Genomic DNA, 18,591 nt, shown 5'->3' with positions numbered 1-18,591 from the left:
GTTGTGATAAGACGGCACACACGCACCTACATGTGCTGTCGTCGGGGGGGTTGGCAGTGAAAGGAAAGCGCTCTTCGCTGACCTTTGCAGCCGGTTTTACTATTCTCCACATACGATGTTCGAGCTTTGCTCTCTGCAGCTCTTCCTCTGTGAAAACAAGGCGCGATAGTCCGTACATTTCCCCCGGCAGGTGTGAGGACTTTTTCCAGTTTCAATGGCGGATGCATTCAGCTTCGCCGTCAACCAGAAATGAAAGGGGCACGTTTACCAGCTGGCACAGAACGCTGCTTTCAGAGCCGTTTTATTGTACGTTAAAGCAGCGTGTTTACGCATTTACTCTCATTCCTTTTGAATTCCTGACAAAATAATTAGAGAGCATGAAAGGTTTGTCTCAACAAAGCACTTCCGCGTGAAATGCCGCCGCGAGTTCTGACGGATCGAGGCTTAAGGGTGCACAGGAAGCGCCCGAACAACAGCAACGCGCGGGACGTTCCGCCCAGGTTCCGCTTAATCTCGCAAACGCGCGCATGTTAAACACAGAACCACATCCAGGTTGTAACGTGACCAAACAGCTGCTTGGTTGACCAACATCTGCATCCATTGGCCCTCAACGCGAGGCCCAAATGCGCGAGAGCTTCTCCCCCCCCCCCCCCCCCGAGGAGCTTAAACCAGTACGATAGATCTCCCCCTTCTATCTTTATTGTGCGTTGTTGCAATGAACACTAAGCCGACCTCCTTCTGTGTAACAACCGTCCCGCATAATTCCGCGGGTAATTACCGGCTACTACTAATCTCCGCCGACTTCAACGCATCCCTTATAATTACCCGGGCGCTTTTTAGGAACCATCTTTTGCTACTCGGGGATTATTAGAATGTGACACTGCCACATTTTGTGCTCAACAAACGATGAAGGCAAACAATTACAAAATGCATTGAGCTATATTTAAGGTCAAAACACTACGTTTAAATTGGCGGTATCAACAAGCCGCGCATACAACCAGTTTGAACCATTTTCCCCCAGAATGCCCTTTGATTTGAGGGCTTTTAATACTGTGGGGTATCAGTTTGGGTCCCGTGCAGCGGTTTGAAATGAGATCCGTGAGTCCGTCGTTTGTTCAGCAAGTGTTGTAATGTTTCACTGACCTTATTTTTTACATTTTAAGAATAGCTTTGATTAAAAACAGACCTGTTTGAGGTGTTCTCCTAAATAGACCTGCACGCGTTCAGCAGGCCGCCAGTTTATCTGACCAGGGACGAGGCGTTCGTTTGGTTCTCGTTCAACTCTTTCTCGGAGGCGTCTTTACCTCATTCTGCACTGTACAAAACACAACTTTTTGCCAACCCTTCATGGATAATAACATCTATTTAATGGACTTGCTGCAACTCAGGGGCATGAAAGACGGGCGTAGTCGTCTCAGCCACGAGACTATATTTATTCACACGGAATTAAATCAAAGTAGACAAAAATAGATGACACATAAATCAAGTAATAAACGTTAAATCCCAGAGCTGTCACGGGGAAACAATGTAGAGCAAACCTAAGTGTGTGAGCGTTTGTGTACAGTCAGAGTGTCGTGTCATCAGACATCATCTCTGTGGGACTCAACAGCGCAAAGGGCTGCACGACTGACGCCTCGTCTGAGGCCCCCGAGGGAATGAAATCAGGTCACATGACCTGACATTCATTGCTTGATGGACAGATCTGAAACCATCTGACTTTATTGACGACGAGTGACACTTTTAAGAGCCACATATGAGACGAAGCCTCTTTCTCGTGTGCTCGCAGCCCGCTGTGCACTTTCCAGAAGGGTATTGGGTCCTAAGCTCTTAAACCCGCCCCCCCTCCAGACGCCCCGTCTGTCTGTGGGCATCGAGTCCTCTAAGGCTGCCCAGTAAAGCTGCATGTGTGTGTCTGTGTGTGTGTGTGTGTGTGTGTGTGTGTGTGTGTGTGTGTGTGTGTGATGACTTAAGTGAAATCCAACAGCGAGGACTGGCTGAGAGGTGTATTGGCTCCAGCCCCACCAAAGCTTTGTAACGGCTTGCTGGGGACTTTGTGTGTGTGTGTGTGTGTGTGTGTGTGTGTGTTCGTGTGAGTGTGCGTGTGTGTGTGTGTGTGTGCGCGCTCTGATTATTAATGACTTATTATTAAGTATTAATGACCAATTATGTGCCACTTCCTGTTGATTGAGCGTACAGCCATTGTTTGTCTGAGAGATGGAGGTGATGTCTTGTCGTATTGCCTAACTGCCCGCTTGTTAGCATTTGAAGGATTACCTACGTGTGTGTGTGTGTGTGTGTGTGTGTGTGTGTGTGTGTGTGTGTGTGTGTGTGTGTGTGTGTGTGTGTGTGTGTGTGTGTTTAAGAGAGAGGAACCGGGGTAATTTGGTGTGTGTGTGTTGGATGAGTGAAGAAGTGCGAATAAGCAAGAAAGAGGTTTAATTAGACGTCCTGAGGGATTAGAAACTAGACGAGTGAGGATCGTAATCTGGCCGGGGTGGCATGAGCCATGACACTCCAACACACACACACACACACACACACACACACACCATGTCTCAGTGATCCTCACACCTCCTGCCTGCTTTGCCTCCTCGTCTTTCATGACCAATTCATTTTGTCCGCCTGCTCCTTCCCTTCATCTCCTGGAACGGCGTTTCTTCATCTCTCTCCTCCAGCAACACTCTTTTCACCCTCACTGTTTTTTTTTTTTTTTGCCTCCACTCCGGCACATCTGACATCCTCTATTTCTCTCATCTGTCTGTCGACTTCCATCCCGCCGGCCCCCCTTTCGCACCATCGCCGCCCGCTGACCATCCATCTCCTCATAATTGGTCAAGACGCAGCCCTCTGCGGCCATTCGCCTTCTTCTCCGAGCCCTTTTTTTTTTATACTTTCTCCTCATGTCAGCTTCCCCCCATGTGGGCTTCTTCACACTCCTTCTTCACCTTTCTTTTTATAGCCCCCCCGGCGCCTGCGCTTCGATCGCTTGTCTTCTTCCACTTGCGCATTTTTAATTTCCCTTCGCACCTCCGGTTTCACTAAATGTGTTTAAAGGAAAAACTTAACCCATAAAATGATCAATTTGTGTATCAATGACTCACCTGGGGTACCTGGAGTCCTGGAAGAGGACTTTGTTTTACATGGTTCCTGAGGGGGGGAGGATCAAAAAACATGAACTTTTACAAGTGAGCTAATGTTTTGGGGCAGTTTTGACGTCATCACATGAAGCAGAAGGAATTGAACCGTTGAACCTGTCTCTCTCTCTCTCTCCCTGTCTGTCTCTCTGTCTGTCTCCGTCTCCTCATCAGGCCCAGGAACATTCAGTGGTCCAAGATCAACGAATCCCTCCCCGAGAGGGCGGAGATTTCCGGTCCCACCTTTCAGATCTCCCGTCTCAGCCAATCGCACAACGGCACGTACCTTTGCCAGGCCCAGAACAACTACGGGCGCGCCGCCGACCACTACACCCTGCTGGTGTACGGTGAGTCGATGCTCAGTCTTGCTCCTGCGTGCTTTTCATTTCCCCTTTCGGTATCGCAGGTAGTTGTTCACCATCAGCGGCCATTTTTGCATTCAGTGGATATTTTGTTTGTTACTGCGTTGAGAGATCTTTTAGGTTCTATCGATTCCTTCATCCGCTGTCTCTGCCGTCTGGCTCTTCGGGCGCCGGGCGACAGAACCATTAAATCCAAAGTGGTTGCCTCGTCTCGCTTTTGCCTTTGTTTGTTTTCCCGATTCGGAACACAGCAGGAAGCCTTCGCTGAACCTCCTCCCGAATCAATCCAACAGAGATATTGATCCCCGGAGATGACGGGGGGGCCACCGTGCTCAGATGTCGCCCCCCCCACATAATCGTTGTCTCTGTGTCTTGTATCGCGTCCCCTGGGATCCAATCTTCTCCAATCTTCTCCGATCTTCTCTTCAGAGTAACTTTCAAGGGCAATAAATACAGATATGAAGAAAACCGCCACACTGCAGATCATTCATGCATTCATCTGCTGGACTGTTGGCGTTTTCATGGTGATATTTGGCGAAAAGGAGTAACCCGTCGCATTTAAGATTCAGGCGAATCCACTTTGCCGGTTGCTTGAGCAGGAGTTTCCCGAGGCAGGGGGGGGGGGGGGCTTTTGTTGTCAAGTTTTCCGAGATGTTGCACCTGGTTTCACCGGTGGTTGCTGTAATCCTAACGAAGGTCGACCCAGATAGGCGGCTCAAAGGACGCGGCGGTGGAGCGACGCGACATCGGCTCGGGAAATGTGACAAATTGGGGCGACTTTCTCCCGCGAGTTTGAAGCACATCTTGAAAGCGCGACGTTGGATGCGTGTTTACGTCGCGTAATGCAAACTCATCCTGGAAAGGGGGGGGGGGGGGGGCAGAATGGGAATAAGGGGCTTTTAATGGGACGGCAGCAGAGCTGGCTCGTCGTTACCGGCTCCCGTTGTTCTGCATCCAATGCAGCGGCCTCATTACGAAAAATGATACCTCACATTTTTGGGCTGCTCTTGGTTAGCGCCCCCCCCCCCCCCCCCCCCCTCCCTCCCTTATTGATCCATCACACTAACACTGTCTTTCTCGCACACAACAATGGCGCAATGTGTACAAGCAGAGCATCAAACAGCACTCGTAATGGCAGCTTTCCACCGGCATCAAGGGTGGCAACAGGGGCAAGATGAAAGGTGTCATGTGCACCCCCCCCCTGCCCCCCGCCCTCCCCTCCTCTCTCGCTCGCTCGCTCGCTCTATCCTAGAAGGTTAGGCTTGTCGAGCTTTGATGTGCGTTGCAACCTCGGTAGAAAAATGTTTCTGTCTTCCTCCATTGCCGTTTTTTAGTTGTCTTCTTCATCGCATCTCCCGTCTGCCATTTCATCTTTCCTATATTTTGCAATTTATCATTTTTATTTCTTGGTGTTCCTTCGTGCTGGTCATCAATCTGAAAAATCCATCAGAGCAGAAATCCACAAAATCAACGTGAGCCGGCCTTCAGCTCCCTTGCTCTGCACCGCGGATTTTCAGCAATCAGCTCCCCGAGTCCTCCCTCTGAATCCCCACATCACCGGTGGTTTACTGTGGTTCAAATAAAATATGTACTCGCCCGGCGGGCAGATTGTTTCCAACCTTATCTCAAAGAGCTCAGAGATGTGGATTCAACCATCATGTTAATCTGCAGACGACGGAGAGTCACTTCTGATTTTCCTCCAAGCCGCAACTCAAGATCTGACAAACGTGGCGTCAATTATCTCTGTCTCCATTCAGGTCTTTCGTTGTCATACATTTGGTTATTGCAAATAAACAAGGATTGATATCCTTCTACTTTCCGTTGATTTAAATCAGACTCAGTTTTGAGAATATGAAGGATTCCCTTCTGTATAATATTTTAAGAAGACTCAGGTTGTATTCTCTCACCCCACGACCCGCGTTCTCTTTGTGGGAGTCTTATTTTTTTAGCTCTTTGCTTATTCCTGATGAAAGAAAAACACTCTCCTGCCTCTTCCCTTCCCTTCTGAGAATGTGGCTGCAACTGAGTGATGGAGAGAAGAAGAAGGAGAGAAGAAGGTCGAGCGCAGGTTTACATGCAGCACCCCGACCTGCCAGATAAATGGAAGGGCTCCTGGCCGTCCCAGAGGGAATCCCCAGGGTGCTCGGGGGCAGAAAGGGGAGGAAGGAGCGCGTGCTGGAGGGTTTTTTCTTCTTTTTTGGCTGTTAAACGATGACTCAGCAGAAAAGGGATCTTTTTATTGCCTGTGCAGAAGAACTACCAGCGCTCTCCCTCAGCTCTCCGGCCCAATCCGTGTGTCAACCTTCCCTCGGCGGGAGTTATCATGCCATCGGGGTCCGTACACAGAGTACAAGCTCAGGCAAAAGCGCCGAGCGATTTGTCTCCGGTGCCTCAGGCGCCGCGCGAGGAGAGACGAGCTTAACGGCGGCGCAGGAGAACAGAGAGCGAGAGGCCGGAGCGTCATCCCACTGGTCATATAACGTGTGTGCACGCGTTAGTCAGTGTGTGTGCGCGTGTTTTATGATTTCGAGAGAGGGAGGATGTGAGTTCATACGTCGGAAAATGATTTTTTGAAACATTCAGAAAGTCAGTAATGATGCAAATGTGAGAAATTGTTTTGCACGCATCGCGCACACGCAGCGAGTGTCTGCTGCAGGATGCGGAATGGATGCGTTGTTTCATCTCGCGGCCACCATTGTTAAGCAGGAATTGGAATTCTTTCTTTTAGCCCTGAACGTGTGCACGCACAGGTGCACGTGGCTCTGTGCGCGCGGGGAGGAGCTGGCTGCTCATTGTCTGGTGAAAACCTGCAGGGCTTCCTTATGTAATTGAACTGAGCTGCAGCACTCAGACGAATCGCCACGCCAATAAAACCCATTAGAATTGAATTGCATGAGCGCGCGCAGGAGATGAAGAGAAAAGGAGGTAGAGGAGGAGATGCAAATAGTTGGTTTGCACCTACGTAACGCGTGCGTGTGTTTGTGTTTTGGTAAAAACCAGAGCAGGCACGTTTCATAGAGAGCATGGCGCAGGGACGGCGAGAGGAAACGGGTGCACGGGGAAAAGGGAAGGACGCCAGGTGACCAGGGATTAGCCTGTGTCTCCTCGGCCGTCGTAATGAGCCGCCGGGATAATTGGACTGAAAAACACAGTCCTCCATTTAATGAAGTGAGACTTTAAAAACACACGGACTGAGAGTGGAAGAAGGTTTCGGGGGCGGCGGAAGCGAGACGGAGATAACGCCGGCTTTGTTTTCGGCGGTTTCCCTCCCCCCCCGCGTGGCGCTGCGTTTGGGTGTCCAAGTGAGCGTCCTCAGCCAATCAGTGTCGGCCTCGGCGCCGTCGCAGTGAACCCCTGACCGGCGCCCAGCACTCGGGCCTCCTCGAGCGGACAGCTGCAGCCGCCACTGCCTTTCGGGGGCAACGCCCTTATAATCGGGGGACGTGAATTTTCGGCGCTCCTCCGAAATGGCGGCGCGGTGTCCTCGGGCGCACTTGTGCGAGGGTGAGATACAGGGAGAAACGCCGTTGTCCCGAGTGCCGCCACCTCCGTCCCTGGAAAGAACTCGGGCCTGATTGGCGGCCGTGTAGTGTTAATGAATAACAAACACGGTGTAGGGAAGAGAAGCGCGCTATCGGCCGCGAGGACGGCAGCTGAGCGCCGTTCTCTTTAATTAAGTTGAGGAGAGGCGGCCGCAGAGGAGCGAAACCAGCTCCACGCAGGGAAGCCAAAGGAGGTGCACGTGAGGGGAGGAGAGGTTTTTTTAGAAACGACGAGAAGAAGTTGGACGTTAAGTGAGAAAGAAGAATATTTAGGTCAAATAAATGAATCAGCGTCAGTTAATTAGTGCAGCGACCCCCGGCCGCTAACCCTCAGGCCCACGTGCAACGTACGTGCACGCACAACGTGATCTCTGAAACCTGTTCGTAAAAATGTATATACGAAAATCTTGAACATAGAAATTCGTAACGAGACACAGGACCATGTGGGATTCTTGAGTGAACGTCTCTCCGCCATGTTGGATGTTTTGAGGGGGTTCGGGTCAGTATTCTATTCTTACAAGTTAACGTTAATTTCTCGTTAAAAATGCATCATAACAGGTTTATTTTACATGGTTAGACTTCACAAAGTGTGTTTACGGGGCGCAGGTCCCTGTTCGCTTTGAACAGGGCGACGTCATCAGTTGCAGTCCGTATTTATTTCGCATGTATCATCTTCAAGATTTTCGTACACATTTGTACGGACAGGTTTTGGAGATCAGGCTGGTTTACGCAAAGCGCAGAGCAGCAAATGACCCTCATGCGTCCAGGAGCGTCACTTTCTCCCATCTGGTCCACTTTATTTCTCTCTCTCCTTCACAGAAAGCTCTGCCCGTCTTCCTTGTACGTCGCACAAAATAACACAATATTTCCACACAGAGAGAGAAAGAGACGAGGGCTCGAAGGAGCGAATTCAGCGCGGAGAAGGTAAAGTGCTGACATAAGAAGAGCGCAAGAAGAGATTGATGATCTCGGGGCCACGGGGAGAAGAGACAGTGGAATACTTACCAATAAATTACTCCTGAGCAGAAAGGGCAGTGTGTGTCTGTGTGTGTGTGTCTGTGCTTGTACAGTATGCCTCTGGTTGCCTTTGGTGCTGTATTGTGCGTCACTCTGCATTGCCAATTACGTGCGTGTGTGTGTGTGTGTGTGTAATAGGCACAAGGAAGACTTTGTGTTGTGTGACTACCTCGCTCGTTGCGGTTTTACAGAGATTGTTGGATGCGGCGGTGTGTTGTGCGCTCTCAAAGTGCTGATGCGCACACAGACCCGCGCTCACTTCTTCGTCAGCCATTACCTTTTGTCTTTAGCTGCGACGTGAACGTGTCCTCCTCCTCCTCCTCCTCCTCCTCGCGCTCCACCCGGCGGCGCCGCGTTGATTCAGAGAACGTGTCAAGATCCAAGCTATTGTTCCCGCATTGAAAGAGACGGGCCCCTGCGTGGCGCCGCTCCCCCCCCCCCCCCCCCCCAACCCCCGGGGGACGCATCCGTCACAGACAATGTTTCCGTCTCCGCTGCCATTGTGCCGCTGCCTTCATACGTTCCCCATTGCCCGGCAGATGAATCCCCTTCAGCCCCCTCGCGTTCACGCACGTCTTCGCCGCTGTCAATGTCTTCTTTACCCCCCCCCCCCCCCTCCCCCCCGGACGATGATCGGACAGCATCGTTAGTTCTAGTCCTTATCGCTTGTCAGGGGCGGAGATCGATTCCATTTTGCCCTCACGGCCAATTTGGAGAAATAATTAGTAGCATTTGTCTCCGGTATCGAAATGGCATCGCACTCAGTTGCTGACCAGCGTTGTGTTGTTGTGTTTTTTCTCCTCCTCCCGCTCAAAACCCATCGAAGGAGACGAGTTGTTTCTGAGACGACGTCCGGTGGAACATCGAGCCGGACGGGTCGTTTTTTTCAGTCACAGTTTTTTGCAGTAACTCCGCTGAATGAAACCCTGCGGCGGCTTTGTTGGAATCTCACTGCATGTAGTAGATAATAGCGTGTGTGTGTGTGTGTGTGTGTGTGTGATCCCGTTCCCTGTCTGTCTGTAGATAATGTGTCAGTCACGACCGCGGCCCCCCACATTCCCGCCACCCCGACCCTCATCCTGTCCCCCACGTCCGCCCCGGACCCTGAAGGTAACACGCGCACACTGCGACCCCGTCCGTCTCTCCCCTCGTCCTCCTTTGCTCCCCTTCGGTGTCTTTCCCCCCCCTTTGGTAACTCTCAGGTGGCCTGCACACACACACACACACACACACACACACACACACACACTTCCTCCGCTGCGTCCTTCCTTCGCCCTGCATGCACACGGGCGTACGTGCCTGCACACGCTTCGTTGTGCACCGAGCGCGACCTCCCACTCTCCTCTTTTTCTCATCCCTGGCTGTTTGATGCTCACACACACACACTGCCCAGTCAGCGTTTGTGTGTGTGTGTGTGTGTGTGTGTATGTGTGTGTGTGTGTCTGCGAATGTGGGTGAAGTCTTCGGTGTGTCTTTTGATGCTCGGCAGGTACTGTTAATTAATCTCAATTAAGGGTTTTAAGGAACTGGCAACGACTGGCGGGTCTGTGCAGAGCCAGGGCGCCGCTGCAGAAAAACACAAACCATTAACAACGATTCACATCCCTTTGTTTTGTGCCTTAAAGCAGAGACACGCATTAGTTTATGAGGAGAGACAACGTTCGGTTTCACTAAGACGGCGCGATGTGGAAACACGCGCAGACGACGGGCTTTGACCCGCCAACGTCGGGCTCTGCAGACCTGCACAACAGGACGCCGGGCGCCAACGTCCAGCATCATTCATCCCATTTACGGCGCTTGAAGCCGTAAAAATGTGTTGTTAAACATGAAAAAAATGACAAAAACAGATGAAAGCGACAACAATGCGTCATACTGGGCCGTTAACGCGTCCCGCGTTCAGACAAGCAGCCCGTTAGTCTCCTGCTGATAAAAGGGTTCACCTGCTCTTGGCGGCTAAAGTCTGGCTTCGTCTCACCCCCCCACAGAGGTACCGACGGTTTCATCATACATGCAGGCAGGCGTACGATGCTCTCACAGGTTTACATCATGTGCAAGAACGTCGACGCCTGCGCCACGTCCTTGACTTTATTCCCTCCTGATCTGTGTTAGCAGTCAATTAATGATTCATGTCTTTATTCGGCTCTTGTCAAGGTCCAAGAGCTGCATCAATAGCTGCGCGTCCTTGCCTCCTATTTGGGCTTTTTCCAGCGTTTACACTCCCCCCCACTCAGCCGCGTCACGCGCACAAAACAGGTTTGTTGTTGTCAGCAACTCAGACACAATGGATACGAACTCAAAGAGCTGAACACAGACGGTTTTTAATGATGAAACTGTGCACAATTTGAGAAAAGACAAAGCTGTGAATCTTCATTTATGAACCAGTGAATATTTTGTGCTCGATAAATGACTGAAACAACGCGTCCATCACAGGAATGATAACCAATCAACTATCTTTATTTGAATCCACACAATCAACACTTCCTCTCATCAGTATTTGTCCTTTAGTTGAGTTCTGCGGCGTGAAGGAGGAGAAGTAAACGGTGAGGTTGACATTATTAATTCCCTACCGCTGCTTCAATTTTCTAAAAATGTCACAGACTTTAACTTGCTTTGTATCTTTCCATCTTTCTCCTCGCTCATCTCGCGGGGACGGTCTTGATTTCGTTTCCCTGGGCTGCACTTCTCGGGGTGTGAGGACTCTCGACGTTTCCCTCATGCAGAGTGCATTGTGGTCTTGACAGGTGCTTGGCTGGAGTGGCTTTCTAAAGGTTACTTTTGTCCATTCACTCTCCTATTTTCTGCACCGTTTTTTCCCCTCACACATTTGGAACGTGTGGCGTTTCCCTGCAGCGGGGGGGGGGGGGCTGATGAAAGGTGATAATGCGAGTCGGTCGGAGGTTATTGACTTCTGATCTCTATACCGTCTCGCTCCCTGTACTCGCCCACGCTGCTGTTTTCTCTCTCCCACTTTTACATCTTTTTCCTTCGTCTCCCTCGCTTTCATTTTTGATCCATCTCATCCTCTTCGTCTCCATTTCCCGTCTCTCTCTCTCCTTCCATCTCCACGTTCTCCTTCATATGCCCCCACGCTCCACCCACACCCACCCACTTGTCTCTTTTTTTGGTTTCCCTCTCAGATCCCGGTGCAGTGGTGGAGACTCACAGCGCGGTTCCGTACGCGGTGATAGGCGGCGTCCTGGCGCTGCTGGTTTTCACCGTCATCTGCGCCCTCATCGTCACCATCTGGTGCTCTGTGCGACAGAAAGGTAACGCGCGCGGACGCGTCCACTCACCGCGTCTCGCTTTCACTCACCGGCGTAACAAAAAAAACCGTCCTCGCGGGGGGGCCCCCGTCGCACCCAGACCCGGTGGTGCAAAGTGAACGGGGAGGCTCCTGCTCCATGATGGACGCGACAGGGTGGAGGGGGAAATGTAGGTGTGGCCCCCGTGTTTTATGACCACGTATTAGTGTATCGGGGGCTCATCCGTTAGAAGCGGCCTCCCTGCGTTCCCTATCTTTTTAAGTGCCCGCCTTGTGGCAGCCTTCAACCGCCGCAACCCCCCAGCTGCCGAGAAGAGATCCGGGTACCAGCCGTCGGCCATTACTCAGCCAATGGGTCGACAAGCCGTCAGTCGGCGCCCCGTACGGCTCGACCGCCAACCGGCACACAGGACAGGACCATTACAAGCGAGCCGCGCTGAGGCCGAGCCCTCCGGGCTTTGTCTCTGGCCCCCCCCCGGGGTCGGGCAGCGTGCCACTCAAACCCGCCTGAGGAGAATTAGAATGTCACTCACCCCCTCCCCCCCCCCGGGAGTGAAGGCACGCTCAAGCGCGACGATGACTCGAGCCGCTCCTGCTCTCGGCGTAACCTGCGCGCTCCGCCGAATCATTAAATCACACGCACCCGAGGGGGGGTGTTAACATGCGTTTGATGGCGGGTTCTGTGAGTGACGCGCAAACGTGCCACTGTGCACCTAACCTTCCATCTGTCCTCTTCTGCCAATCTCTCCCGTCTCCTCCCTCCCTGTTATCTCCTCCGCCCTCCCCTCCTCCGTTCGCTCATGCATCTCCTACCTTTAATGTCCTCCGGTAGGCTCGTACCGTACACGAGAGCCCATCCTCGCTTGGTATTGACCTAACAATCAGTTAACCGGTGAATTAATCGGACGGAGGTGTGGGAACGCGATAATATGTAACGCCGCATGGCGCTGCAGTGATCGTGACGCTTTGCCGCCTAACCTCCCCCCCCCTCCCTCCCCTCCTCCCCCTCCTCCCCCTCCCTCTTGGCCTCTCTCTTCCTGTCCCTTTCCACTCAGGGTCCTATCTCACCCACGAGGCCAGTGGGTTGGACGAACACGGCGAGGTGCAGGAGGCCTTCCTCAACGGGAACGACGCCAGCCAGGGAAAGAAGGAGTACCTACTGTAGCCCATCCCCCTGCCCCCCCCCCCCCCCCTCCCCCCACCCCCCTCACCTTCTGACCTCGTCTCCCCCGAAACCCTTCCCGTCCCCCGTCTCTCCCCTTATATACAGCATAAACACACACACACACACACACTTGTATACTAAGCAGCCTTCTAGAAACGACTGTACACAGATACCACACACAGGCGATTACAGCCGCTTAATTCCACTTCATGTCCTCCACACGCACACGCACACACGCACACACACACGCACACGCACACACGCACACACCGAGCGAGGAAAAGAGCCTATAGACCCACCAGCCATCGACGGCGGTGCCATTATACTCTGAGTTCGGGGAGACTGAGGGAAGCGAGCGAGTCAGGGGGGGAAATGATGCCATAATTATTCTCTGGGGTCGAAGGGGACGAAAGGGAGCGCAGAGAAAAGCGGCCTGTCCGACCGCCGCGGTGGATTCAGTCGATAGCCGGCGGAGGCGGTTTCGAGAGCTATTGAGAGCTAGAAAATTTAAATTTTGAAAACGGCCAAAGTATCCCAGTTAGTCCTCTGACAAGCCATCCAGGCTTCGCGGACGAGACGCGCGTGCTAGGTGGCCCACCGACCGTTTGTGAAAAATCCCCTTTCAGGATTTTATCTCGCGAACGGTTTCTCCTTTCTTTCAATTAGGTCTCCGTCTCCTCCCTCCGCTCACCTGTTACCATCCCCTCCTGCCTCCCCGTCTCCCCCGTCCCCCCCCCCGCTATCTCCCCTCCTTTGTTGGCTCCTGTTAATGAAAGGATTAGTGTTGGGCTGCGTTCCCGACGAGGAAGAAAGGAATATGACTTGCCGAGGCATTAAAGAAGAGCTTAATTATTTTAGAATGTCATTAAGAGGATAAAAAGGTTTAAAAGTCTTAAGAAGGGCAAGGGGAGTGAATGAATTAGGAACTGAAATGGGTGGATGTTTTTTTTCTGAACGCTACCACACATGCCGACACATTTATACACGCAGCAGGCAGCATACACATCTCTGAACGCCGTATTTGTATAAAAAAAAGAGCAGCAACATAAATTAAATGAATCTTTTAAGAAAAAAAAAAAAAGTTTACTATTGAAACGCATTATGAAGCAAATATACTAACACAGAATATTAGCCTATAGAGGTGCAAAGCCGAACAAACCTGTCCAGTGATCTTTAAAGAAAATAAAGAAAAGAATAAAAAAAAAAAAATGTCATTTGTCTTTATGAGAAACCAGAGGTTTAATGGATTTTTTATCAATTGTTATTATTTGAACAATTCTGATTGTTGTTAATGTTATTATTATGGCCGTTGGTATTATTACAATTGTAAATGTTAAAGAAACGTACACTTCCCATGGTTTGTTTTCCGTTCCACTGTAGAGAAATTGCTGTCTTTTTTCACTCTTACCTTTCCTCTCTCTTCGTCTTCTGTGCCTAGTCGTCTCTTCTCCTGTCCTTCACTCCCGTTTGGTTCAGAGTCTCATGCGTAACTGTTGATGTATAGCTAACTATTCTTTATAGGGGAAAGATACAAAGCACGAAAAAATTAAAAAGAATTCCAAAACAACCCCTGGGATCCGACTGGTTTTTGGGTCTGTTCACTGTGCACATGGTTCCGTCCATGGGGGGCAGTGGAGCTCCAGCTGGGAGGACGAAGATGTAGGAAACCGAGCCCGTCGTGGCAGCTCAATTAGGACATATAAAATAAACAGAAGGTTCCGCGGCGCCGCTAATGAATCACGGGCACAGACAGAAGTCGCGGGTTGAGACAGCAAAATGTGACCCCGCCGTTGACTTCCACACAATCAATACCCGATTGTGTCGGGAGGCACTCAGCGTGTGCATCCGCGTGCGGGCCTGGATTTGAAAGCCGCTGGAGGTCGCCGGAGGGGGGGGGGACGGATCGATGGGTTTCTCTTCCGTCGGTGGAGAGGCGCCGCGGTCGCCGGTCATAAAGACAGATGGTCAAACGGCAATCAAAGTAATGGACTCGCCGGGCGCCACCGCCGTGAGTTGACACTCGATAGACATATCTGGAGTTTATGATGACGCAGAGTTAGCGTTAGCAGCTCCCGCTATCTGGGCCACCGTGGTGGATCAGCAATGAAGACGGAAATGTCCTCCGTTCTGCTTCTCCTCACGGGAAGGAAGAGGAAATATTTCCTTTTAAATCCTTTTTCACTAGACAATAAAAACGACACATTTTCAGCTGCTAGACGTGATGAAGAACATAGACGGTGATCATGGAATCAATCAAAGACACAAGCAGGAACGACATTGGTAGCAGTTTATTCCTCGACATGTAAACGTGGGAACATTGTCTCGCCAGTAATGACAGCGAGAAGCCAGTGGACACAAGAAGCCAGTGGACAGGTAGAAGCCAGTGGACAGGTGGAAGCCAGTGGACAGGTAGAAGCCAGTGGACAGGTAGAAGCCAGTGGACACAAGAAGCCAGTGGACAGCAAGAAACCAGTGGACAGCAAGAAGCCAGTGGACAGGTAGAAGTCAGTGGACAGGAAGAAGCCAGTGGACAGGTAGAAGTCAGTGGACAGGTAGAAGTCAGTGGACAGGAAGAAGCCAGTGGACAGGTAGAAGTCAGTGGACAGGAAGAAGCCAGTGGACAGGTAGAAGTCAGTGGACAGGTAGAAGTCAGTGGACAGGAAGAAGCCAGTGGACAGGTAGAAGTCAGTGGACAGGAAGAAGCCAGTGGACAGGTAGAAGTCAGTGGACAGGTAGAAGTCAGTGGACAGGAAGAAGCCAGTGGACAGGTAGAAGTCAGTGGACAGGTAGAAGTCAGTGGACAGGAAGAAGCCAGTGGACAGGTAGAAGTCAGTGGACAGGAAGAAGCCAGTGGACAGGTAGAAGTCAGTGGACAGGTAGAAGTCAGTGGACAGGAAGAAGCCAGTGGACAGGTAGAAGTCAGTGGACAGGTAGAAGTCAGTGGACAGGAAGAAGCCAGTGGACAGGTAGAAGTCAGTGGACAGGTGGAAGTCAGTAGACAGGTAGAAGCCAGTGGACACAAGAAGCCAGTGGACAGGTAGACGTCAGTGGACATAAAGAAGCCAGTGGACAGCAAGAAGCCAGTGGACAGCAAGAAACCAGTGGACAGCAAGAAGCCAGTAGACAGGTGGAAGTCAGTAGACAGGTAGAAGCCAGTGGACAGGTAGAAGCCAGTGGACAGGTAGAAGTCAGTGGACAGGTAGAAGCCAGTGGACAGGTAGAAGCCAGTGGACAGGTAGAAGTCAGTGGACAGGTAGAAGCCAGTGGACAGGTAGAAGTCAGTGGACAGAAAGAAGCCAGTGGACAGGTAGAAGTCAGTGGACAGGTGGAAGTCAGTAGACAGGTAGAAGCCAGTGGACACAAGAAGCCAGTGGACAGGTAGAAGCCAGTGGACAGAAAGAAGCCAGTGGACAGCAAGAAACCAGTGGACAGGTAGAAGTCAGTGGACAGGTAGAAGCCAGTGGACAGCAAGAAGCCAGTGGACAGGTAGAAGTCAGTGGACAGGTGGAAGTCAGTAGACAGGTAGAAGCCAGTGGACACAAGAAGCCAGTGGACAGGTAGAAGCCAGTGGACAGAAAGAAGCCAGTGGACAGCAAGAAGCCAGTGGACAGGTAGAAGCCAGTGGACAGGTAGAAGCCAGTGGACAGGTAGAAGTCAGTGGACAGGTAGAGGTCAGTGGACAGGTAGAAGTCAGTGGACAGGTAGAGGTCAGTGGACAGGTAGAAGCCAGTGGACAGCCGTCGCTCCCTCGTGCTACTTTCACCATTTAACGCCCTGGAGCGTCTCTACGTGAGATAATTCCCGGTTTACGGCCCTTTTATGGCGCTCGTAATTCATTTCTACGACTTGGCGCAGGCCGTCCAAAAACAAACTCTTCATTTTTCTGCTGGATTAGACACAGTTTTGTCCATCTGTGAAATCAACCCCCGGTGACCTCAGAACGGGGGACGCGGCTTGTAGTGCGCGGCGGCGTGTCACGAGGCATTGATTGTGGAGTCCGAGTGTGACCAGACCCACAACAATCAGGGAGCAAAGAGATTTACGGCCGAGAGAACAATTGAATCGGCAGAAGCCGGGATTTTTCTTTTTCTTTTTTTACCCCCTTTATCCTGATTGATCCATAAATAATCAGAGTAGTGCACATCCAACAAATAGCAAAAAAAAAAAAATCCATGTGTATTTTTTGAGTTCATACAAAATATATGAAAACAAGACAGCGGCTTTGAGAATAAATGTAAAATAGACACAGAATCCGTGAAAATGATCAACTGACGAGAATTGCGAGCGACTAATTCAAAGCCACAGAGCAGAAATTGAAAAAAAAACAAAAAAAACGAATTGGAGAGGGAGAGAATGAGCTGATCTACGATCATCAGAAACAGGCAAAAGAAAAGAGAAATGTCACGTCGATGTCCCGTGCAGAAGGAGATGGATTCTCACAACAACACGTTTCAAGACGAACAATCCAAGTGGGGGCGAGCGAGGCCCGTTTCATTACACGTTTAATCAAATAGTCATAACCAGGTTAATGATGTTTTCCCTACGCCGCCGCGTCCTCTCTGGACCACATTTCACTGAGTGTTTAATTAAACGCTGTCACTCATATCTACATCGCTGGTGGTCGGCTTAGCACAGACTTAGAGGGCTTATGATAATACCACTGGGGGGGGGGGGGGCAGTCAAAGACAACAGACATCTGCGATCAGGATTTCATCGCCGAGAGACTTCTCGCTGACATTTGGTGTGGGCCCTGATAATTAACTGGCCTTTTCATTTACAAGTTATTCATGGAGTCTGCGCCAGGTTGCTGATTAGTCAACAGGCGGACAACAAACGCCGCGCCGTGTTTGTTCTCCGTCAGTCCGCAAGCTGTTGCAAACACTTGCCTTTTTTTTTTTTTTTTTTTTTTAACCCGCATGCACACAAAACACGGCGGGAACACAAAAACAACGGCGCGCTTGTTTGAGCGGGAAGACTTCAGACCTCTTGGAAGACTTTGGCTTTCAGGGAGCGTTTGGCTGAGGACCAGGGGGCCGCCCGCACGGCCTCGCGCAGCGCCGCGCGCACCGATTTCCCTCCGGACGCCGCCGCTGCTCCCGGAGGCGGGAGGGGGGCGACCGAGAGGGGAAAGGACGCCCTCTCTCCCCCGACTCGTTTCCCGGGGGGAGTGAAGAGGATCGGGGGCACGAGGCCGTACAGCTGAAAGAGGAACACGGCGACGGCGTGAACCCAGGCGGGAAGATTGGTGCCTGAGGTGAAGAGCAGGAGGGCGTGGACGATGTGGAGCGGCAGGCACAGGAGGACTAAAAGGGAAAGGGACAGCGCCGGGGAACGCGCCTGCCGCGACGCACGTTTAGTGGGGTCTGCGTGACTGAGAGGCGTCTTCCCGGGCCTGACGCACAACAGGTCCAGGTAGACCAGCAGCAGGCAAAGCAAGGGGAGCATGAACGCCGTCGTCCCGTGGACGTAGATCAAGAACTGGGGGCTGAGAACGGTGTCGGCGGCGCACACCCCCCAGTGGCTGCTGTGAATCTCGGCGTAGGTGAAGTTGTGCATGTCTTCCACGTAAAACTTTGACAGGAAGCCCCCGTACGGAAGGTACTTGCCGATGACCTTGCGCCCGTGGTCGTACCTAAGGGGCGGGGAAGACGTAAGGCGGGGCGAAGGCGGCGGCGTCGTCCAGTTGCCGTGCAGCCCGAGGCCGGCCGTGTCCGGGTCGGTCGCGCGGCTCCTCCAGGTGTCGAGGACGTCCGAGCCGATGAACTGGGAGAAGGAGGACAGGACGGAGGCCACCCAGCACAGAAGGACCAGGCAGAGAGCTCGCTGGCGGGTCATCGCCGAGGAGTACCTGCCGTTCACAAACACAGCAGTGACAGCAAGACGCCTTGATGCCAAAATAGACCTATGTAGGAAATCTGATATACAAAAACCTCCCTTCTACCCACACGAACTGGTGCGAAGACATTGAAGCCCATCAAAACGATAGATAATTCTCTCTTTCTAACGCTGAAGGCCGGACTTGTAGGTCACCCTCTCTCAAATATCAAAAGGCCCTGAGCCCGTTGAAATGTGCTCCCTCACCTCTGCTTCTCTCCGAAGGCAGCGTAAG

At 51.7% G+C, this 18,591-nt stretch overlaps 1 protein-coding gene across 16 annotated transcripts in view; it reads left to right on the top strand.

Annotated features, from left to right (window-relative positions):
- The window catches only part of cadm4 (cell adhesion molecule 4), a 103,570-nt gene extending 89,521 nt beyond the window's left edge, over nt 1-14,049 (top strand). For 7 of the 16 annotated variants that reach the window (XM_078094460.1, XM_078094459.1, XM_078094458.1 and 4 more), the window contains 4 exons: nt 3,309-3,481; nt 9,079-9,165; nt 11,193-11,321; nt 12,373-14,049. In XM_078094460.1, the coding sequence (XP_077950586.1) occupies nt 3,309-3,481; nt 9,079-9,165; nt 11,193-11,321; nt 12,373-12,482 (499 nt within the window). In that variant the 3' untranslated portion in view covers nt 12,483-14,049. Of the gene's footprint in view, nt 1-3,308; nt 3,482-9,078; nt 9,166-11,192; nt 11,322-12,149; nt 12,229-12,372 lie in introns of all 16 variants that reach the window. The other 9 variants (XM_078094469.1, XM_078094468.1, XM_078094467.1 and 6 more) reach the window with 3 other exon arrangements.
- The last annotated feature ends 4,542 nt before the right edge of the window (nt 14,050-18,591 follow it).

The sequence above is a fragment of the Gasterosteus aculeatus genome, chromosome 20 (assembly GCF_964276395.1).
Source record: "Gasterosteus aculeatus chromosome 20, fGasAcu3.hap1.1, whole genome shotgun sequence".
Classification (NCBI taxonomy): domain Eukaryota; kingdom Metazoa; phylum Chordata; class Actinopteri; order Perciformes; family Gasterosteidae; genus Gasterosteus; species Gasterosteus aculeatus.
Note: the sequence above shows the minus strand (reverse complement) of the source record. Positions and strands in the feature narration are given on the sequence as shown.